At 36.0% G+C, this 25,309-nt stretch overlaps 1 protein-coding gene across 2 annotated transcripts in view; it reads left to right on the forward strand.

Annotated features, from left to right (window-relative positions):
• RELN (reelin) overlaps positions 1-25,309 on the forward strand; it is a 482,819-nt gene that overhangs the window by 59,807 nt on the left and 397,703 nt on the right. For both annotated transcript variants that reach the window (XM_057504425.1, XM_036892412.2), the window contains exon 2: positions 5,183-5,293. In XM_057504425.1, the coding sequence (XP_057360408.1) occupies positions 5,183-5,293 (111 nt within the window). The remainder of the gene's footprint in view (positions 1-5,182; positions 5,294-25,309) is intronic.

Here is a 25,309-nt window from a genome sequence, read left to right on the forward strand (position 1 = left end):
AAAGTCAACCAAAATTTTCTAAGGTATTTCTGATTTTTGAGCACCATAATAAAATACAGGATTCATTTTCTTTCTTTTTTTTGTTTCCTTTCAGGAGAAACCTCTATTTTCCTATACCTCTGGTCCTTTTTTTTCTGTATAAGAGATGTCAGATTTCATAATTTTAGTTACATTGACTATACTGTATTCTGTTACACCTTATTTCAGTTATTTTATGTTGTAGCAAATGTTTCTGTACAATTGAATTCAATAAAGTTTGATTGAGCTCCTCCTCAGGCCACAGGTAGAGTGTGATCAAGCATCCCATGGTTTCTGAGAGCTTTGGGGTCGCTGGGCCGGGAGAGGGGGCTTTCCGCAGCAGGTCGGAAAGCCCTGCGTGAGAAAGATGGCATGTGAGCCTGCGCCTGAGAACGGGTGAATTTTTACGTAAGAAACCAGGGAAAATCCTTCTAGGTGAGGGCGCCCTTTAAAGAACAGCAAGGAGATGGAAATAACATGTTCTAGTTTAACTAGATCAAAGGATATTTTCATCTGAAGTGGGGACATTTGACTGGAGAGGCTGCCCGCAACCTGAAGGTTTTAGAAACCACTTTGCAGACAGAATTTTAATCTGTGGATGATAGGAAACTAGAGATGTTTGTTGAGCGAGGAAATGATGTGATCTGATAAGACACATTTGCGTTCTGATTATAGGTAATAATATACATGCTTTATTTATCCCCTAAAGTGTACTGGTAAGTTCAAACTTCTACTTGCAACCCATAATATTGATATTGCTTTTTCCCTCTATAATTAAAGTAGCTAGTTCTGTATAACATTTTAATGCAAAAATATGAAAGATATAAAAATTGACTCTAAGGAAAAAAAAGTCACCTGAGGAAGGATTTTTTAAAATTTACCGTGAAAATTGGTTAAGCTGTGTAAAGAAGTAGCTCATGTGGCAGACTGAATTCTTTAAGTAGGAGTTTACCTATTTAGGTAAAGTTATTGAATTATTATTTGATGATTTTACATAAACCTTCGGTGGGTAACTGGGGGGTCCTGTTCCGTGGTGGTGATATGTTTTGTGTGCACACACACACACACATACATAGTAGCTAGACTTGATAGGATGTCAGAGTTTATAAACATTTTGCTAACAGGAAACTAGTTCTAAATATCTCTTTATGCCTTTGTAGTTAACAAAACCCAAATTACATTGCTAACACAGTTCTTGGATGATTTAAGTTTATATAAAATCACAATATTCATATATGTTGCTTAGCTTTTAAAGTCTGAGTGTATTGGATACTTTCTGGTACGGGTATTGTAATAAATGTCTTTCTTTCCCTCAAAATTTAACATGAAATTTTTCTGAAATGAAAGTTTAAAAACTAGCACAGCAAACATCTGCATACCTACCACCTAGAGTCAGCAACTATTCATATTACACGAATTTCTTTTAAGGTGAATTGATACTTACTTAATATTATTTGTTGCCCTATCTTAACATTAATTAGGGCATTTGGCTGAAAATTTGGGAAAGAGAATGAAGGGTTTTTTAAAAATTAACTGAGCTAGTTAGATATCAATTGGATACAGGTAGTCTGAACAGCTGTTTATCTTAAAGGTAGTTCAAATGTAAAAATTTTGTGCAATTTTCACCTATTCAGTCTACCCAAATCTGTATCTTTTAACTATAACTCCTTATACAGGTGGCTTCATGAAATTTTTTTTAAGGGAAATAAAATGACATTAGCCTGGAACTTTTAAATTACGCAGTTTGGTACTTTAACATTCCAATTCAGAATATCAGAAACTTAACAAAAATATCTGTAGTGGGAATTATAAATTAATAATATTAGGAATAAAAACCAGTCCTGAGATGTTTTCCACTAGACCTTGCTGCTTCAGCACCCAAAATCTCTGTAAAGAAGAGAACTGATCTGAAGCAGGCATTGTGGTGTATGGGGAGTTAAGATCAAAATTTGCTTTATCCTCAGTCCGGAGAGACGCTGGGTGGCAGAGGAGAGAGGAGGTCTGGCTAGGGATTAACAGCCTAGATGGGCATCTGAGGGGTACAGCAGACCTTCGTCATGCTCAGTACCCAAATGAGTCAAAGGCCATGTAGGCAGCTTCCTAGATGCACATCTCTAAGGGGTTGATACAGCACTAGATGTGTAAAAGCTATCAATACATGAATTTATCAATTGTCATGGGAGACTTGGCAGGGCTTTTGCTCTGCTGGGAGGGGCACAGCTGTTTGAAACCAGGGCTGAATAGCTGGTGGTCGCGGAGGAAAGATCAAGAGCAGATGAGTGCCCAGAGCCCACATCTCATCCCTTATGGGGCCTAGGGTTTTTTCCACCACCCCATAGGCAACCTCCTGGCTGCCCTTGGCCCTCTTCCTCTCTGCTAACAGTGAGAAACTGCCTCCTGCAGTTTTCACTTTCCTATTCTTCAGATACTCCTCATGCTCATGAATAATCTGGGAAAGAGGTTATTAACAAAGGTTTGGCCATGGCCACGTTGCCACTTTGGGATCCCAGGGGAGCAGACAGAAAATGGGACAGAAGCCAGGTAAGCAGCATCAAAATTTTTTCGATGATATCGTATGATCCTGGACAGGGTTCTTAATTGCTCTGTGCCATGAAGTCCTCATTTGTATCCGGGGAATAAATAATAATACCCCCTGTATCGAGATGTTTTGATAATAAAATGAGATAATACATCTTAACTACACATCTTGATTCCCAGCTGAGTGGTTTACATGCCAGCACTCAAAATATGAGCTATTGTTAAAGAATGTGAAGGTAATTTACTCCAACATCCAATGCTATTTTGGGAGTAGCATGATGTCATACTATGCTATTGATATATGTCTCCTTTTTCTAAAATTTTTAAAATTTTGCTATCATTAATGTACAATTACATGAACAACAATTATGGTTACTACATTCCCCCTATTATCAAGTCCCTATCACATACCCCATTACAGTCACTGTCCGTCAGTGTAGTAAGATGCTATAGAATCACTACTTGTCTACTCTGTGTTATACTGCCTTCCCCGTGTCCCCCCACCCCCTACATTATACATGCTAATCATAATGCCCCTTTTTCCCCGTATTCCTCCCTTCCCACCCATCCTCCCCAGTCCCTTTTCCTTTCATAACTGTTAGTCCATTCTTGGGTTCTGTGAGTCTGCTGCTGTTTTATTCCTTCAGTTTTTGCTTTGTTCGTATACTCCACAGATGAGTGAAATCATTTGATACTTGTCTTTCTCTTTCTGGCTTATTTCACTGTGCATAATACCCTCTAGCTCCATCCATGTTGTTGCAAATGGTAATATTTGTTTTCTTCTTATGGCTGAATAATATTCCATTGTGTATATGTACCACATCTTCTTTATCCATTCATCTACTGATGGACACTTAGGTTGCTTCCATTTCTTGGCTATTGTAAAGAGTGCTGCGATAAACAGGGGTGCATATGTCTTTTTCAAACTGGACTCCTTCATTTTTAGGGTAAATTCCTAGGAGTGGAATTCCTGGGTCAAATGGTATTTCTATTTTGAGTTTTTTGAGGAACCTCCATACTGCTTTCCACAATGGTTGAACTCATTTATATTCCCACCAGCAGCGTCAGAGGATTCCCCTTTCTCCACACCCTCGCCAACATTTGTTGTTGTTTGTCTTTTGGATGGTGGCCATCCTTACTGGTGTGAGGTGATATCTCATTGTGGTTTTAATTTGCATTTCTCTGATGATTAGGGATGTGGAGCATCTTTTCATGTGTCTGTTGGCCATCTGAATTTCTTCTTTGGAGAAGTGTCTGTTCAGATCCTCTGCCCATTTTTTAATTGGATTGTTTGCTTTTTGTTTGTTGAGGTGCGTGAGCTCTTTATATAATTTGGATGTCAACCCCTTATCGGATATGTCATTTATGAATATATTCTCCCATACTATAGGATGTCTTTTTGTTCTACTGATGGTGTCCTTTGCTGCACAGAAGCTTTTTAGTTTGATATAGTGCCACTTGTTCATTTTTGCTTTTGTTTCCCTTGCCTAGGGAGATATGTTCATGAAGAAGTTGCTCATGTTTACGTCCAAGAGATTTTTGCCTATGTTTTTTTCTAAGAGTTTAATGGTTTCATGACTTACTTACATTCAGATCTTTGATCCATTTCGAATTTACTTTTGTGTATGGGGTTTGTGTCTTTTATGCTTTTTAATTTAGATGTTTCAGACCATTCAGCTATACTTACTGGATTTCCTAGAGTTTAAACATTCTCATCAGAGTTAATGGGACTGGCCATTCTCCTTACTGCCTCCTAGCATAAGGACAGCTTTGTCTGTGCACTACCAAAGTAACATTACCTTCTCCTGACTGCTCCCTGCAAGTGGCATTATCTCGATCTTATAAAACCAATGCAGAAGAAAGTATTATCAAGGAGAAAACTGATAATTTTTTAGGGTGGAGAGCAAGACAAAATGTTCAGAAGCCAAAGCTGAATAGCATACAGGTACATTTCATTTGACTCTTTTCTTCCCAGGAACATCCTGGTTTTCTGGGTATGAAACCATTTGAACTCCTCTTGTAGACTTTGTTCTGAAACTTAAAGCATGCCGTGGTCTTCCTTTCTTGTACTCAAAAGGAAAAGGGCTCACTGTCGTTATGCAAATTAGCCTGCTTTTGTTGAGAAGCTTCAGGGGACTCATCTATGAAACGTAGACTCACAATAAAAACTACAGTGCATCTTACTGTTCTCCTTTGGCCGACGTCAGATTGTTTCCCACAGTATGGAACACTTGTTAAAAAAAGTGTTTCGTTGCAGTGCCAAAACTCCAGCAATGCCTTTGAGTGCCTTCGGGGTGGTGGTGGAAGTGGGGGAAACTAGCTATTCAATACTACATTATTTTCAGATGATTTTGCACACAGCTAAGGAAAGTGTAAATGAATGCAGAAAGATAGGGCTGATGTACTAAAAATAGGACCAGCAATTACAGACATTGGAGTTCTGAGCTTCTTTTTGATCCTCTGTAATTTCTAATATAAAAAAAATACTAACTGGCAATAGTGTAAAAATAATTTGTTAATAATGAGTAAAGATTGTTTTGACAATGTCTAACACTTCAGAAATGTATCTCATTATTCTGGCAGTATTAATTGAGGTTTTTTGTTCTTTTCTCCCCCTGTTTTTCAGTGACAATTTCAACGAGCACCTTCTTTGATGGCTTGCTGGTGACAGGACTATATACATCTACAAGTGTTCAGACTTCTCAGAGCATTGGAGGTTCCAATGCTTTTGGATTTGGTAAGCTCTCCTTTCATAGGAAACCAGTAATTGTCAGTACTAGGCCTTATTTTTTGAAATGTAAAAGTATTAGACATTATTTCAGAGAAAATAATCCGAAGTGATCTTTGTGTGTTTGCTTGGAATTTAATGAATTGGAATTAAGTCGTGTAAATGTGCAGCCAGCCATGACCTTTATGTGAAGATCCTTATATCCTTTCCCACCTATTGCCACTATTACACTTGGTCCTGAGCAGGTCAAGTAATATCTGTTCTGTCATTTAGCTTGCTGAAATTGGAATTCACTCTGTTGTGCATGCAATTTTTCAGTGACCTGTTTTTAGAAACAGTTCTTTAAATCCTGGAGTAAGTGAAAAGTGACATGTTAAGTTTAGCTAGTAAGTGTTGTACGAAGTGGAAGATAGTAACTGCTAAAATGATTGAATTCTATGAGTACTCATAAAAGAATGCAGTTTAATATTTAAAACACAGGGAGTCTTTTGTTAAATCAGGGGTCTGGCGGGTTTCTGATGGGGAGAAGCAGAAGGCTACATGGTGATCACAGGCGATTCTCAATTTGAATATTCCTAGTTTACCCATATGTGGTAAACACACCAACCTGGGATTAAGTAGTCCCTTTTCAGCATCAAAAATGCAAATTTAGTGTACAGTTTATATAAGAAATGAAATCACTGATCTTTCTCTAAAATTGGAAAACTACACAGGACTTCCTTCATTGATGTGAGAAAGATAGAATTGCCTTATCAAAGGCTGCCATGGGTTCAACTTAAATAACTTCTACCTACTTTTGATATATGAAAGGGCACTGCCTCTGCATCTCAGCAGTAGTTCTGCCCAGGTGACTCACAATCTGATGCCGAGTGGTGAAGCTGATGCTGCGTCCTCTCCCCGCTGGCCCAGGATAAGGTTCTCAGCCTCAGGGTTTAAAGGAACCTAGAAGCCACTTAACCATCTTGTTAAGTTATTTGAGATTGAGAATTTGCCCTATTTCTAAAAGATCCCAGATAAGCTTTTACAATATTTTGGTAACTACTTCTAAGGTCTAATCCTCAAGAAAAAAATTCTTGTTAGATCTAAAAATACCACTTCTTTAGCCCCACCCTTTTTGTGCTCTGCAGATAGGAAAGGTCAGCTTACAGTCATATATATGTACATAATATATATGACACAACCTGTTATGTTACAAGAGGACTCACGAGTAGGGTAGGTAGACTGAACAAATAAAAATGTCTAGGACATTCAGTTAAATGGATTTAATATCCAGTTATTTAGATAAATAATTTTTTTTAATATAATGATACACTATTTGGGATAAGACATTCCTGGGTTCTACCTTAGCCTAATTAAACCAAAGCATCTGGGAGCAGGAATTGGGGGTTGGTAATTTTTAAAGCTCCCACGTGGTCCTAATGTTTACGTGGGTTTGAGAACCACCTTACTGGATCATTCCTGGGTCCAGCAGCCTCGGCTTCATGGGGAACTTTGACCCAGAGTTCCAGGCTTTACTGGGTATTCTGGAGGTGGGACCCAGTGATCGATTTTTAATAAGCACTCCAAGTGATTCTGATATACACTAAAGTTTGAAAAACACTCAACTACATTAATTGAGTAGGAGTGACAGACATTATTTACATGACTATATAAATATGTAACACCAAGTCTTGCTGAGACTAGCTAGGAAAGGTATTGAGCGCTGGGAAAGGATGTGATGGAGAAACTAGAGCTAGTCTGGAGTAAAATGGGATGTAGTTAGGAAAGGCTTTCCTGAGGAAGTGGGATGAGCTGAGGGGTGAAGGATGAGGAGGAATTAGGTACAGGTCTGTGGAAGGTGGGGCACAGAATACACCTCCTGGAGTAGGAATAGTAGATGAAAAGGCCTCAGGACAGGGAGAGGCTGGCTATGTTCTAGAGGAACTGAAAGAAAATTCTGCAGTGGCTAGACCTGGTCAAGAGGGAAAGTGGCAAGGCTGAATAGGAGACCAGACCCTTTCAGGATCTTGAGAAGGGGAAGCTACTTAGAATTTTCAGCTGAGGAGAGACTTGAACAGCTTTTTATTTTAGAAAGATCATTCTGGGGTCAGCATAGAGAACAAAGCACGGCGTCCAGGAGTGGATGTGGAAGGACTATTCTGTGGTTATAAGTTGTGATATGACAGAGGAATCCTGGTGAGACTGGCATCGGCACCAAGCGGGAGCAGAATGTGGAGGAGTGAGACTGTGGCTGGTGGAGTCCTGCAGACCTGCTGGCAGACCCAGTGACCCAGCCAAGCTATTTAACTTCTCTAAGCTTAGCTTCCTCATCTGCGAAATGGTGCTTGCTCCAGAAGAAGCTGAGTAGTCATGAGGATTAAAAGAGGTGATGCATGTAGAGCTCTTAGCACATAGAAAGCACTCAGCAAATGTAAGTATTCCAAAATTACAAATCTTAATAACTGAAGCAGCTGCTTTCCTCAGTCCAGGGCTTGTATATTCTTCCTGTGGGGTGTGTGTATGTGGTTGTGCAAAAGAGTTCTCAGATGGAATTAATCTGGGGTTTACAGATCCAGATGATTTGCCAGGACTTGGCTGAATGAAGCAACTAACTAACTAGCCAAGATGGAGGCCTTAAATGAGAAAAAATCTTTAAATGTCACTCATAAGCATGTTGTAAACACATTTTTGGAAGAACATATAAAACGCATGTACATTGTCTCAGATTTTAGCTAGTAAGCTAAACAGAAAATGAACAATGCAATTGTCAGAAATTATTAAAGACATCCAGGCTTCAAGACATTTTCTTTGGTGACTGAAAGCTGTAAAAAGGCAGTTCACTTGAATTAGACTGTCCTCTAAATAGTTTAAATTGCACTTAGTTTTCCAATCACTATCAGCCCTACATCAACGGGTTGATGGTCTGAAGAGGCTTCTGAACACAAAGCCCACTGATGGTAGTTTGACTTCCATAACCAAATGCTTAGGTTTCCCCATAGTTGCTTGGCATTTTTATAGGACATGATTTTTATATGCATGGACAGATAAGTGAGATCTTTTTTTAAGTTACATTGACATCCAAAGGATTTTATGTGTACTTATGTGATAGTGGTAATTGCCTGAAAAACAAAATTTATTAATATACCTATCTGAATATTGTTAAACAGAGTTATCTTCATAAATAATGTTTTTGAATAGAAAGCAGGAGGTTAAGTATCTTTTTATATAAATAGTCACTTTTGGAAGCAAAAACACATTAATGTTTAAGAATTTGATTTATTTAATATATTCTTTACAACTTAAGAACAAAATTGAAAAAGATTTCATTTGAGTGAGCACAGATGAGAAAGTAGAGGAAAATGATCAAGAAGGTAAAATGTAAAAGAATTGCTGCTTTTTGGTAGTTTAGTAGTTATATATATAATATGATCAGGCTAAAATTATGTGGTATTCTTTAATGTGGAACAGAAGAGTTACTGAATACATAATCTGTTATTAGGCTGACTTAACTGATGGAATGTTAAGCAAACATGATTTGTTTGGCATTTTCCCAACATATCATAGGATTCGTGTGTGAATATGTTTAACTAGCTAAAGTGAATAAAACGAAGTAAAACATATACTTGCATCTAAAACAGTACTTCTGAAAGCTTTTTCCACTTACAGTTAATTTTAATTGTACTTATGACACTGAAGTTGCAGCCACTCTCCTTTGAATATAAAATGTGTATATGACCAGCCAAAATAAGGCCATAATTATTCTTAAGATGCTGTTGTATAAATGTAATTCCATTAACATAACTACAGCCTTTTATGCAAAACCCAGAATTCTTTAAAATGCATGCCTCACTGACCAAAAATAGATAAATGCCTAAGAGCCAGAAATATGGTAAAACAATAGCTATGCAAAAGATGACTGTATGCCAGCAGTGCATGATTTCAAATACCTCATTTTGCTTGTCAATATAAGAAAACATGCTGCCCTAGGGAAGAGTGCTGTTTAATTATGAATATATCTTTGTGCATCCAAGAAAAAAAATGTTTCCCTCTTGTTATGGCATTGAATTCCAGCTCAATCATGTAAATCTTCGAGGCTCATTGTGGTCACTCAATGAAGGGCTACTTGAATATCTTTTCATGCAAAATTGTTCCTTTTAGAGAGGCTGAAATGCGTTTTACTCAATATTTAGTATTCTGGCTCTAAAAGCATTTTGCTCAACTTTTGGTATTCTAGCTCTAAAATCTGAGATCAGGTTTGCAGGTCTGATGAGTAGCTGCCATACTTCAAATTGTTAGACCTTGCATAAATTTGTAAAAGTGCTTAGCAACTTCTAGATAATTTTGCTCACCTAACACATCAACTATCTGAACACTTGTTCACTTGATTCTGTAATTTCCTATGTGTTTCATTTCTTTTTTCTGTAATGATTAGGTATCCTAGATCCAATCATTTCTTAAGTTACAAAACTCTTAAAATGGCCAGATTTGATAAAATCTAAATTTGGGGAGAAATGTAGTGAACAGATCCAAGATTCTTTTAAATTTTTTTCTCCTAAGCATTCAATCATGCCACATTTTTAATAGAGAGTAACCTACTAACATGAAAACTTAATGTTTTCAATGTTATTTTTAAAACATGGTATTAGAATTTTTTAACTTAATGATCTGATTTATTTCAATGTGATTTGGCAGTAACTTTAGATGAACGAGGATGTGTTTTCAAAACGAATTATTAAAATGCTTTAAGAAAGACTTGAAAGTTTAGTTAATCTTATATTGGGTACTAGTGATTAAAAATATGTTCCTTACCAGTAGATTTAGATTGTTTCATTTTATATTAATGTTTCATATTAATTTTTCATATTAATTTCATATTAATGTTTCATTGCCAGGATGCAAGTTTTTGCTACTTCTTTGTTTTATTATCACTACAAATAAAAATACAGGGTCTGTCCAAGCTAATTTTTGGCTATCCTTCATGTTAAAACTAAGAACCTTTCACAACCACAGCCCCTGTATCTCTGGACATGAGCTGCAGTTCAGTCTTAGGCATCGAACTTAACATTGAGATACACACACATATTACGAATACATGCATATATTTAGGCCTTAATATCTGTAAAGAGGGGGCAGCCACTAGCCACTGCATTAAGTAGGGTCCTGTATAGTGTTGGTATTTATTAACTAGCCTAGATGAAGTTACTCAGAATGATCTTGTTAAATTTATTTTGTTTGTTTCTTTATAAAGAAATTCTTTGTAACATACTTGAGGAATTTTTAAAATAATGAAGGATTCCAAGGCATGACATTTCATAGGGTATAGAAGATAATCTGTAATTAACAAAAAGACTCTAGGTTAATTAAACAAATTACTCTAGTCAATGGTACAAGGAGCATTGCCAGCAAAAGATGAAATTGTCATTAAGGAAACAGGTTTCCTATTTCCTATTTACCTAAGTTTGGTCTTTATTCATTCCATTTGGGTATGCCAGTCTTATCTTCATTAAAAAATGATATTATCTGTTTTGTATTTGACATATAACAAAGAATTCAGGGATATTCCCAATTCCTATATAACTAAAAAGAATCACTTACTAGAACAGTGGACATGATGAATATAAAGCTATTGAATTTTCAGTCCCCAAATTGCTAAAGCAAATATTGAGGGGCATGAGATTTAGGCCGAATGAAAGACTTTATAGAGAAAGGCAACTGCAATGGTTTGTTACATGATCTTTGGAATTAGGCAGCTCATAATCCATGCCTAGCTCTGCTTATTTTAACCTGGGCCACATACTTTCCTTCCCTTAATCTCATTGCCTGCATTTGTTAAAGGAGGATGGTAACTGTGAGAAACACACTCACTGGTCCAAATTCAATAAGTGGACACGAAGACAAAGAGAACAGTGGAGCGAGGCTTTAATGACGGTCTTGCAAGATCGGGTGTCCGGTGGGCAGGCACACCTGGGGAGATTGGCGCCAATAATTTATCTCCTAGTACGCGAGTCCCTCCCCTGGTTCCTCATTGGCTGAGTACTACAGGGTTCACATTCTTTCCCGTTCGTCGCCTAAGCTAGTTATATCTTTCTTTTAAAAAACTCAAACAGGTATTGCCAGGCCCTTATCAATTCCCCCACCCCACCCTCAGCCTGAGCAGCTTCCACCACGTGGCCCTTCGTTACTACTTTACTGTTAAAATGTTTAAACATCCTAGTGGGAATAATTCACATTTAGGTTTTATACTCTTTCCTAACAGTAACAAAGGTGCCTAGTTCACAAGATTGTTGGGTGGATTAAATGAGATTATTTATTCAAGTGCCTAGTATGTATGCTTGAAATAGGTACTTTTTAAAAGTATTTTTAAAATAATAAAAAAATAAAAATGTATAAATTATCTAAAAACTCAGAAAGAGTGAGATATCTCTCTTTGAAATAGGAAGCAAAATGAGAAGACTGTTCAAGTGGCAGATTGTTTGAAAAAGAGAGGTTGACTTTAATTTGAAGGGGGAGTATGTGCCCAGCTTTCACCCATGGAATTTAAAGCTGAAATGGACCTTTAGTGGGGCCTGGCTCAGCCCCTGCCCCCATGCATAAGTAAGGAATCAAGGCTTAGGAAGGGCAAGTATGGCTGTTACACAAGATAGTGTAAGTGTGAGAACTAAAATCAGGTGTTCTGACATCATGTCCAGTCTCAGATACTTTTTAGAAAAATATATAATTCACATGCCATAAAATTGCCATTTTAGTATATGTTTCAGTGGTTTCCAATATACTCACAAGGTTATACAACCAACACCACTATCTAATTCCAGGACATTTCATTACCTCCAAAGAGCACCTCATCCCCATTAACAGTTGCTCCCCATTCCTTCTTCCCCTCAGTTCCTGACAACTACTAATCTACTTTCTGTCTCTAAGGATTTGCCTGTTTTGGCTATTTCATGTAATTAGAATCATCCAATATATGGTCTTTTGTGCTGGCTTCTTTTACTTAGGATAATGTTTTCAAGGTTCATCCATGTTTATTCACATTTATCTATGAAATATCAGTACTTCATTCTTTTTTATGGCTAAATAATATTCCACTGTATATAGCTATACTACATTTTATTTATTGGTTGGGCATTTGGCAGTTCCCAGATTCTTAAAAGGAGTTAGGGCTGTGCAAATTAGAAAAAAAAAGTTTAAGGAGGATGCAAAGAAAAAGGACCACCAAATTCCTTAAATATACTCATCAGCTGCTCTCAAACCTCTGAAGATCCAAACTGCTTAGGTTGTTCTAAGGCAGCCCTGAAAATGGTTAAATGCAGGAATCAAGATGAATTACTCCTCTACCCTCTTTCTTGCCATTCAAGGGAGATAGGCCACTGTATCATGTTTTTACCTTAACCTCTTGGCCTCATTTTAAACCACAAGATGGGAGACCAAGTTAAGCTAATAAAACTTACTAGTACAGCAGTTTGGAATCAAGACTCATCAATCCCAGTCCAGTTCTTCATGAGTTAGATGAAGACACATGTGAACATTTGGGAGCTCTGTGCAGCCATCCTCCACATGGGTGAGAGGAACGTCATGCAGGGAAAGGACAGGAGACAGACAGGATGCTGCCTGAGGTACCAGAGCCTCCCAGCCTCTTATTTTAGGCTTTCCTCCGACCAGGCTCAGGTATTCTGGGGATCTAAGAAACAATAATAAAAAGAGTTAGCATTTATCAGCACTTGCTATGTGCCAGGTGTTTTGCAGGTATTAATTCTGTAGATCCTAACAAAATCCTACTATAATTATCCTGATTTTGTAGATAAGGAACCTGAGGCATGAACAGGATATGGAACTCCCAAAGTCACATGTAGAGAGTTGCAAAGCCCCAATTCAAACCTGGCTCTGTAGCCTCTCATTAAGCTCCCCTTGCAGCCCAAGCCAGCTTGAGATGGTTTCTACTACAACCAAAAGAACCCTGATGGAAAAAAGGCCCCCTCTTCTGTAGTCCTGCCTGTCCCCAGCCTCTGTCTATTCCATTAGAGCCACATACATTCCCACCACATGCACACATATACTCCCATGCACCAGTCATAACAATCCACACATGGTTCCAAAATCCCAGTCCATAGTGCTTGGAATTCCCTCTGGCTCTGTCTGCTGGGCAAACATCCTACCACCGTTGGAGCCTCTGCCCTGACTCACCTCCCCTACTGAGCCTGTATGACCCTCCTCTGTGTTCCTACATGGCCCTCACCTCTCTGGAGCTCTCTACTCCTTCTCTCTCTTCTCCACCAGGCGTCTCTAACAATCTGTGGGGTTTACTAGTTTAAAAACCTTTACACCTCTTTGGGTACAAGAAATGGTCTAGTCATTTTCACTCTCATGACACATAGCAAGTACACTAATAAATATTTCTGAATGAATAAATCAATAAAGATATCTTAGAGAATTCATGTGCATGTATGTATGTGCACAAGTGTATAGGTATAGATGAGAGAGAATTAAACTGTCTTTAATTTGAGGATATTTCTGAATCTAATTTATGTATCTGGAAGTGTACACATATATACATATACTCAAAACTATACAAATATATGTAAATTTTATCATCGGGGACCTTGGGGACATTTATTATCCTGCCTATCACATTGTCCCTTTCTTTCCTAGAGGTGGCAGGCACCACAGTGCCTCAGATAGGAGAGTGATTGATGAAGTGCTTTCTGTAGCATCAAGGGCTAGAAAGAACTTCCAGAGATTATCCAGGCTCATATCTTAGGGCAGGTTGATGTCTTAATGATACTTGATAGTTAAGTTCTTATTTCATCTCTTAGATCTGTCCAAAAAATGACAACCACAGAGTCATATAATGATTCTAATTTCTTGGGAACATATTTTAAGATGACATCAAGTGAGATGATTATGAATATTGCTGACAGATACATATAATCCTTGATTTAACTTTAACACTTTTTAAATATAATTTCTTACACAATTGAAATGGTAAGTGTTTGTTAAAAAAGTAATTAGGTCTTGTTTCCTTTCCTTTAAGCAAAAAAAAAAAATACACGTAAAATTCATCCATTTAATAGCTCCTTAATAATTTACTTGTCAGTTTTCTCTGGATACTCTACAGATTCTAGACAGAGGAACTTAGCCCTGGTAAGATATGTGCCTAGGAACCACTGTAGATACTTTAAAAATGTATTCCTAAGGAAGAGGAGTTGTTTTAGTTGCTTTCTGTTCCTTATTCCTGCTCAAATCCATGTGCTCAGAATAACAGTAAGCTGGTTGTTCATAAATAAGAATGTCAGGAAATTAACATTTTTAGTTGCCACTATGCTGTATGTTATGATTTTTGAAATTATTTTGTTATAATTTTGTCTGTTATTGATAAAAAATTATTTATGAAAAGACTAATATATTGGCAAATGAAACCTTGTTTCTGTTATTAAAGAAGGTATTTAAAGACTGAGCAGTGAACAAATAAGCATAGAGCACTAGGTTATTATATGGGGGCACTTTTTCACATGCCAAAGTTTTTAAAAATTTTGAAAAAATATGTTTCTGTACATAAGGTCTTATAAGGTCACTTGGTAAAAACAGAATCTGGAATACTTTTCTCTCTTTTTCTTACATAATAATTTTAAAAACTACTTAGAAATTGTAGGTCTTTGCTGGTAAGAAGTACTGTTTTCTACAAGAGTGACACTTTACAGAGTGTGCCAGACTGTCCATTTTAGTGGGCGGCAAGATCGAAGTATATGGTTAAGGGAATAAACTTCCAGTGTTGACTTGGAACTAGCAATCATTTTGTTGTTAATGTGGTTTACTCTTGAAGTTTTCCAGTCCTTTTTTTGGGTATCCAACTACTCTTGGATAAAGTTGGCTTCTTCTTTCCTGGCAGTAAAATCTAAGAACAACTTAGAATAATTATGTAATGTTATTATTTCCTAGAAATCATTCTGATAATAATCTTTGAAGTATTAAAAAGGTAGTAATAGTAAATAGTAAATTCTTAGTATCGCCTAAAAAATAGTTATGAACGCAACATATGAATTTGAAAATAGATGTAGGAGTCCAATAAAAGGCACTACCAAATGCCAGTTCTGTTTCCACTCTTGTCTTCTGTCTTCTATTCAACCCTCTGATGCTGAGTTTTGCATGTAGCCTAAAAGACGCGTAGGCTGCTCTCTGAGGCAAGCACACAACTAAATTACTGTTTTCAGGACTCTGAATGTCTGAATGGAAAGATTCATGATAGTGTGGGAGTTGACATTTTGGAAAACAGAGCAGAAAAAACTGTTAATATTTTGGTAAAAGTTCAGTCTAAGCTCCCCTTCTGCTCTTCTTCTTAGATATTTTCATACATCAGAACCATTTTGTTGTTACCATCTAGTTAATTATGTTATTTCTGATTCTCTTTCAGTAAAGTTCCTCTCCACATGAACTCTAGTAAATAGAAAGTTAAAAGTAAAATAAATGGAACTATCAGAGATCATGCTCTGGGAAGACGTTTTGTTTATCCTTGTTTTCTTTTTAAAAGAATTAATTATTTGCATTATGAGAAGATACTTTTTGACCTGACTTTTAACCTATATGATCCAACAGCATTTCTACAACAATAATAAAAATGGAAAGAAATCTTTTACTAATAAAATAACTCAATTAAGATTTGGTTTTCCATTTCTACAGAATTAGGACAAACGACAAGTTCTAGGATAATTATGAAGTTGATGAAGTTCATCTTTCAAGCCCCTGGGCTTCCCACTCTCTTTTCTCTCTTCTTGTCCCCTTTTCAGCAAGGAGATGATATCAGCCACATCTTAGAGTGAATTTCAAGAAGTTGTGTTTAGAGCAGTGTTTCCCACACTGTTTCTGTAAACATTAGGGTCTCATGATATGTTAATAGAAAAGAGTATTGCAGTATAAAGAAGCTGGAAATATGCTGGTTAAACAAAGTTAAACAGTACTTCTTGGAGTCCTTAGTATGCTATTTATTCTTTTTTAAATGCAATTCATATAACATAAAACTTACCATTTTAAAGTGTACAGTTCACTGATTCTTAGTATGATTCATTCTGTTCTGCAAACTTTATCACTAATTCAAAAAAAATTTCATTACCTCAGAAAGAACCCTGTTACTATCAACAATCAGTCCCAGATCCCCCCTCCTCCCATTCCCTGCAACCACTAATCTACTTTCTGTCTCTATGGATTTGCCTATTCTGGACATTTTATATAAATGAAATCATATAATATGTGTTTTTTTGTGGCTGGCTTATTGTACTTAGCATATCTTTAGGGTTCATCCATATTGAAGCATATTGAAGAATGGAGTACTTCACTTTTATTTATGGCTGAATAATAGTTCATTGTATAGATATTCTGTATTTTATCTATTCATCTGTTGATGGATGCTTGGATTCTTTCCACTTTTGGCTATTATGAATAATACTCCTATGAACACGTATATACAAGGTTCTTGTGTGAACATGAATTTTAAATTCTCTTGGGTATATTATATACCTAGGAGTAGAATTACTGGGTCATATGGTAATTCTATGTTTAATTTTTTGGAGGAACTGCCAAACTGGTTTCCACAGCAGCTGCACCACTTTACAGTCCCAGTAGCAATATATGAGCTCCCAATTTCTCCACATCCTCCACAGCATTGTTATTTTCTTCTTGTTTTTTTACAGTAGATATGAAGTGGTATCTCATTGTGGTTTGATTTTCATTTCTCTAATGACTAATCATGTTGAACATCTTTTCATGTGTTTCTCAGTCATTTGTATATCTTTGGAGAAATGTCTTTCAGGGCCTTTACCCCTTTTAAAAGTTGGTTTATCACTCTATTGTTGAGTCATACATTTAATATGCTTTCTCATATTGTGGATTTTTAAGAAGAGCATAATGAGATATCTGAAAAAATTTATGGTAACATAGATTTCTTTTTTTTTTTTTCCAAGAAACACCTGTTTACTTCCTTTCAGAACTGCATTGCACAGTCTGTTTTTGCATGGGAAGCATTGTTTTAATCTTAAAACATCTGTTTTTTCTCTGTTTCCTAATTTTTCTGACAGCAAAGAATTTAAAAAGTGCTCATTTAAAAAATCAAAAAGATGAAGAAGAGTTTTTCCTGAGGTGTAAAGGGGCTTTTAGCCTTCATAGAACCAAAAGAAAACAATCAGTACCCCAGTACTCTAGTAGAAAAGTAGCCAAAACTCAGACCATTTGCAAAAGAAGACAATTGTCCAATAAAAATGAGTAAAATATTTGACTCACTACTATTAAAGTGCATAATTAAAACAATTACAAAGTTCTTGAATGTTTTGAATTAAAATTTTTTTTTAATTTGGCAAAGATGTTTAAAATCATGTCTACTTAATTCTGGTATCAATACTAGAAAATAAGTGTTTATTGTTGATGCAGGTGTGTATTGGTTTGGTTATCTAGGAAGCAATTTGGCACTATGTAAACAAAGCCATTAAAACAGTTCTTTGGCAAATCGCTTATAAATTTAAACAAAAACAGAAATGCAGACAAAGGATGATGTACATTGTTGCTCACCAGAGCTCTACTTATGATGGAAAAATTTGGAAATAATCTAACTGTCCAATAAGAGGGAAATGATAAAATAAGTTAGAGTATTAATGGAAAGGAATAATATATTGCCATTAAAATGATATTTTTGAATAATATTTAATGGCATGAGGAAATGCTTATAGTACAATTGATATAACTACATGTGTACACACACACACTCATTTACTAAAGAAACTGTTACCCTCTTATTTGACATGGTCAGTACTGGTATTGAGTCAGTTGAAAGAAATTGGTTAGACATGTTTGTTGTTTATTTTCTATGAATGAATAAAGATAGTTTGTTAAAAGGCTCAATAATATGGGGAAGGATTAGGCTAGGAAGAGGGTGACTGGGAGTACTTGTGTGAGTTTTGATATTAAATAGGATAGTTGGGTAGTATATTTGCCAGTTTTCAGATGCCAACTAAGGACTGTTCTTTAAATATGGGTCCATTATTAGAGTTCCTCTAGGCTTTTTCCACATAAACCTCATTTCCAGTTTTAGTGTTTTTAATATGAAGCAAGAACATAAAGAGACTTGTGAAAAAATCTGAGTGAAAAATTCTAGATATTTATGATTTTTACTTTGTAATTTTTTACAGGTACCTTTTCCACCATAAATTAAGACAACATTTATTTCTTTAGTTCATTTTTTCAAGTCTGTCCAAAGCATTCTAGTTAGTGTGTATCTAAACAAATCTCTTTTTAGGAATGTACATTTTTTATTAGTTTATAAAACATTTAATAAAATTATATTGGGATAATAACAAGGTCAAATGGAATAAATAGATTTGGGGGCACATACTAGATAAGCACACATATAAGAACACACCAGAGAAGCACACTTGTGGAAGTGTAAAAAATCAAACACAAAAAACAGTGGTACCTACTCCCCCATGTGCAGAGCAGATGTGACCAAATAAATTGGTGAAAGAAATGCTATCACAGCTATATTTACATGATTTTATATTATGTGTAGGTACTCATCAATGAAATGATGTTATTTTAAAAAGTAATTTGATAGGGATTTGATTATCTCAATCTATTGTTTAGTATTCCATTATGAAAATATCAATCATGCATCAAAGTTGAAAGAAGTTTACAAAGTGAACACATATAAAGTTTGTATACAATGAAATGCACAAATCTTAGAGATACATAAGGTGAGATTTGATAAATGTACAAACTTGTTACTCAAATCCTTATAAAAATATAGAACATTACCTTCAGCCCAGAAAGTTCCCTCATGCCTCTTCTCCACCAACTGAAACTCCCACTTGCCAGAGGCAACCACTGTTGTGATTTTATTCCACTATAGGTTAGTTTGCCTGTTCTGGAACTTTGTACAAATGAAGTCATGTAATGTATATCCTTTTGTATAAGGCTTCTTTCATGCAACATAGTATTTTTGAGAATCATCCATGTTGCATTTTCAGTAGTTCGTTCCTTTTTATTGCTAAGTAGTGTTCCTTTGTTTTTCCCTTTTCCTATTGCTGGATACCTGGGTTGTTTGTAGGTTTTGGTTATTATTCTGTAGATATGATGAACATACTTGTACAAGTCTTTGTGTGATTCTGTTTTCATTTTATTTGGATAAATGCTTAGTGGTGGCTTTGCTCGGTCTTGTTTTTAAGAAGCTGCCAGACCTTTTTCCAAAATGATTATACCTTTTTGTAAACTCTCCAACATACTATTAGAGTTGCAATTGCTCTGCATCTTCACCTACTTTTGGTGTTGTCAGTGTTTTTAATTTTAGCCACTTTGGTGGTGATAGGGTGTTATCTCATTGTGGTTTTAATGTGCATTCTCAGCTGTCTAATGATGTTCAGCACTTTTTGGCCGCTTATTGGCCACTGTTGTCAAGTGTCTGTTTGAACCTTATGCCCATTTAAAAAAATTTAGTTGTCTTTTATTATTGAGTTATAGGTGCTTTAATATATCCTGGGTACCCATCCTTTATCAGATGTATGTTTTGTGAACATATTTTCCCATTAGTGACTTTTCTATTCTTTTTCTCAATGGTATCTTATGCTTAGATGTTTTAAATTTAGTGGACTCTATAAATTTTTTTTTCTTTTATGGTTATTGCTTTCTATGTCCTATCTAAGGAAACCGTTGCCTGCCCCAATGCAAATTTGTTTTTTTTTTTAATGTGTGCTCCAGGTGAAGGAGCCTAAAAAGTAGTTATTTTTCAATCTCCTTAACATTTGGGTGAGTAGAAAGCAGATACTAGACTAACATACATTACTTGCGAAAGTTTCTTGTTAAGCATTGCTTGCTTGTTTTAAAAAAGTCAGGACACTTTCCATTATATGGCATCATTTTTATGCTTCAGATTTTTCATTCCACATGTGTAAGCTTCTGATTTTAATGTGCCACTTTATAAACGACTGAAATTGCTTTAGACTCCCGGATTATACTGTGATAAACCAAATAGGCTTCAGGACACTCCCTTCACACTGGAGACACATGCCAGAAATCAAACAGATGGTAAACTAGGTAAAAATGACCCTCGGCATTCTCATTACAGCAGTTGGGGAAATTTTAATAGGCCCACATTTGCCTCGTGCTAGATCTAATACCCTTTGAACTGCTACTTTTTTGTCTTGTTACAAGTCAACAACCACCATGTATATTTTAATAGGGATTATCAAACACAATTTGCCCAGAAGATGTACAGCTATCTAATGCTAATTAGCCAAGTTTAGATAATCGCTGAGTTCTGGGGTAATTGGAAAGAAACACTGTTTTTCTTGCCAGTGCATAATTACCAATTAACAGGAAGATAAAATATCTGTGTAGTAGTCATATCTAGAAGAATCTGTTAACAGTTAATTAACTGATGAGTTGGTGCCAAGTTAATGCTGGTCAAGAAAGTTTACAGATGAAGTATTCTTGTGAAATAAATCAATAATATACACACTTTGTAAAGATCATGTTGTTGAACCAGAGTAGAGCATGAGTGAAGTAAAGATTGTGTGACCTTGGCTTAGCATTGGAGTGCTTAAAGTGGATGGTCATTTCATTAAAGAATTAATGTATCTTTGGCTCTAAATATTAAAACACCAACTGCTGATTGCTACTCCACTGCTAATACATAAGATTTGAGGCTTCATTAATTTGCTTTCCTCTTGATCTTAATAATTACATGGGTTTTCTCAGCCTTAAAATATCCTCATGAAATCGGACCACAGACTTCTCTGTGTTTTTCTGCTGAGAGTTAGGGCCTGAGTGCATGAAACTGGTAGCTGGAGATTCACAAAGAAGAAAATAATAACTTGAGCGTCAGTTTTCTTTGTTTTTATTAATGCAGGAATTACCAATATGTTATTCTTCAAAAGTATTTGAAAACACATTAAGCCATTTTTTAAGAAGTTAACATTTTTATTAAAGAATAGCATGCTTTCAAACCTATTTTTAATTTTTTCATTTAGAGTAATGAGTGAGTGGGTAGTGGTATGCATTTAATACACACTGTTTAAAGATTTAAGTGTTTTAAAATTCCATTTGTATGGAGAGTATTTTAATCATTGGATAAAAGCTAAAAATTCAATTATTTCTTTATGAATGCATATTTTTATCAAAACATTTTTACTACAGTGAAGAAAATACTGTGGGTAAAAAAAACTTGTAGAATTTAGAAGTTCTGTAAATAATAAAATGTTGAGTTGTTCAAAAAATAGCAAGATGATAGAATGCTTGGTAAAAAACTATGGCTTCATAGATTATGGTGGAAATGAAGAATATTTTTGCTAAAAATAAATGAAAATGAATAAAGAAAACTCTGTAGTGATAACATTTTAATCCTTGTACACACACATTTAACACATTGAAAGTTTGGGAAGTGTTATTGAAATAGGAATTTTAATGTTATAATTTAGTCCCTTACGTTCAGACTTCAGCCCTACCTAACAGTAGCCTGTCTTCAAAGAATGAAGGAAAGAGAATCAGTGCAGTGTGCTTGTGTTATTTCGTTTTATTAGTCTGCTTTTCTGATGATGGGGAATCACAACCTATTTACTTAGCAATTATATAATTCCTATGTCTTGATGAGCCATAGCCTTAGAATATGTAATATTCTTTTGTTAATGTTTCAACACATCATGACAAAGGTACATGTTTTTTCATGATTTTTTATTTATTTTTTGGTTGTTTAAGTATATATTTGTGTGTCCTTGGTTGTAAAGTAAAAAGTATATTCTCTGCTGGGTTGCGGTATTATAGAACTTTGGAAAACACTCACTATTTTAAGAGGTCCCTCCAACAGAGTGGCTGCCTAAGTGTGTGTGTGCATTTATGTTCAGATATTTATATATATTTGATCTTTGGCATATGAGGTTGAACATTTACAGTTTCAATAACTACTAAGTACCCTCAGAGAACATGTAATAACTTATTATTCAGCTAAAGCACCACTTTGAAAGATACACACTTCTAGACTTGGTGAGTAACCACTCAATATCCATATTTCTTTTAAAAAATGTATAATTTTTTATATTGAGGTGCATAAAGTAATGCCCATATCTTAGTATACAGCTGGGTGAATTATGACATGTGTGTACACTCCTGTAACTACTGCCCAGATTCAAGGTACCAAACATACTCACTAATATTTTTCTGTCACCTATTTATATGTCCCTCCAAGCCCCACCCCTATGGCAACCACCAGTCTATTTTCCATGTTTATGAGTCTGTTTCTGTTTTGTTTGTTCGTTTGTTTTGTTTTTGAGATTCCACCTATGAATGAAATCATATGGTACTTGTCTTTCTAATATTTCACTTAGCATAATACTCTTTAGGTCCATCCATGTTGTCACAAATGGCAAGATTTCATTATTTTTTATGACTGAGTAATAGTCCATTTTATATATTTACCACATCCTCTTTATCCATTCATCTATCAAATGATGCTTAGATTGCTTCCACATCTTGGATATTTAAATAATGAGGTGATAAACATAGAGGTACATATATCTTTTTGAATTAATGATTTTGTTTTCTTTGGGTAAATTCTTAGAAGTGGAATTGCTGGATCTTATGATATTTTCATTTTTAGTTTTAGGAACCTCTTTATTGCTTTCCATAGTGGCTGTACCATTTTACATTCCTACCAACAGTGTAGGAGGGTTCCCTTTTATCCTAGCCAGCACTTGTTATTTCTTGTATTGCTGATATTTGCTATTCTGACTGGTGTGAGGTGGCATCTCATTGTGGTTTTGATGTGCATCTCCCTGATGATTAGTGATGTTGAGCATCTTTTCATGTGGCTGTTGGTCATCTGTATGTCTTCTTTGGAGAAATGTCTGTTCAGGTCCTCTGCCCATTTTCTAATCAGATAATTTTTGGTGTTGATTTGTATAAGTTCTTTTATCAATATCCATATTTCAGTGCTTTTTTGTGTTTCTCCAATTGTTCTTATCCAGTATGGAAGTGTTTCTATATGAAAATTGCCCTACAAAGATATCAACCATTAGAGATAGAGATGAACATGAAGGGAAAGAGAAGAGTCTTAGCTTGGATACTCACATTTCTGAGGTTCTAATGTTCTGGACCCCACCTGAGGACTCTGCATCCTATAGGTATATATGGGGTGTGGGGTGGGCCTCTGGCTCATTTCTAGCTGACTGCTGGCATCCCTGTATTCCATCCTCACATGGAGTCACCTGTGAACACAGCTTTTGGGAGCAGAAAGGGGGAAATCTTAATTTCTTCCTTTATCACATATAACATCTCTCTCTCCTCTGCCCAGGCACTTGGGCTGTGCAGAAAGATCCCCCTGGCCTGCCAAGAAGGCTCCAGAAATCTGCCCCAGAGTCTCTCTCTTCTTTTTGGAAATTCCTATGTTGGGCTCAAAACTAAAGACCCCTTTGGCTAAGCCATCAGCTTTCCTGTTATATATCTAAACAGAGATTGATTGATGGCAGGTATATTCTGAACTGTGTTTTTTCCTATAGACATCTAGGAATTTCCTGAAAGATCTTAATTTCAGAATGATAGTCTGTGCTAAAAAATGCAGTATTATGCTGGCAAGATTTAGTGATTTTAGTTTTAAACTAGTTGCTAATTTTTATTGCTGAGGCATGAAAAAAATAAGCAAAATGAATTACAGCCTTGAGGGCTGCATTGATTTGTCAAATTGAAATCATTTTTAAAGCAATGGAATAGGTGATCAAACCTAATTTTTTAAAACAGGTTTTTGTTCCCAGAAATTTTAAGAATTCAAACCTTTAACTACCTTATATATAATTGAAACACTTACCAGTACAGTTTTTATGTTGGAGAAAGGCCTGTCTCAGAGATGAATATGTGACATTCTTTGAGCCCAATCCCTGGGAAAGAGATGGGTCCCTGGGGCAGTAAGGAGGACAGACAAGAGAGAGGAGGATGTTCAGCAGCCAGCAGGAGATCACACCAGGCTGAGAGGCATGGTGTCTTATTAGTTCTCTCTCCTTTTCCTTTTATTTTCTTCTCTTTTCTTCCATTTCAAATTTCTGTCCTGTGCCACTTCTTTTTTTCTTTCTTTTCTAAACTCCTCTCTTTAATCCCCTTCAGTGCTTTTGCTTCCTTTCTCTACCTCTGCTTCTGTGGATTGCTCCTTTCTTTCAATTATCTAATGCCTTTTTATCCTTCCCTTAATCGCCCATTTCTTCTCTCCACTGTCCTGCCCCCACTTTTCCTGCCCTCCCTTTGGTGCATCTTTTCTGTTGGCCTCAACTCGCCCTCTCTTCTTGTCCCTTATACCTTCCCTCATGATGTAAGCAGCATTTGCTCACTTGGATTATCCAGAGTGATAGCATTTGGGTTCCTGGCATATTTTACGTAATCAAGGAGAGCATGCTGGGAGCAGAGCAGACTTATGAAGGCCTATCAAGAGGTATGCAGAGAAGTGGCAGCCTGAGGTGGGGGACCGACACTGTGAAGCATTATCGGGTGATTGGTCAGAGTGTGGAACAAAAGCAAACTTTTAAGTTACATTTTAAAATAACAAGTTTACTATAGAAACCTATTTTAAATTCTGTTTAAAATTATTGAATCAGATTTTATGCTCCCTATTCACAATTTTTCTTCCAAATATTTCAGATATCTAATGAATTCCAAAGTACAAAATATCACAAATGTATCAGTCCTGTGTAATTCTTAAAGACTCCAACAAAACAGACTCAAGCAGAGTTGGTTGTGATCTCATAAAAAGTTACCCAAGTTCCCTAATACAAGTCTGTAACATGGATGTATCTTCACATAGCTGTGGAGAGGACTGGGAGCAATTCACAGAGGCAAAACTACCAGCACATACCGTGTGCTCTCCATGATTGTTTTCTTGCCTCTGCTTTCATCCTTTAAATGTTTTAATGAATTGTTGGGTGCTGTCATACATACCCCAAATGCAGTGCTTAGAACTATTGAATTGTTTCCTCACTTGTGTATCAGCCCTTTGTGGGTGTTTCTGGTCAACGTGGAGACCCTGCTCTAGTTACTCAGGGA

The sequence above is a fragment of the Manis pentadactyla genome, chromosome 7 (genome assembly GCF_030020395.1).
Source record: "Manis pentadactyla isolate mManPen7 chromosome 7, mManPen7.hap1, whole genome shotgun sequence".
NCBI lineage: Eukaryota > Metazoa > Chordata > Mammalia > Pholidota > Manidae > Manis > Manis pentadactyla.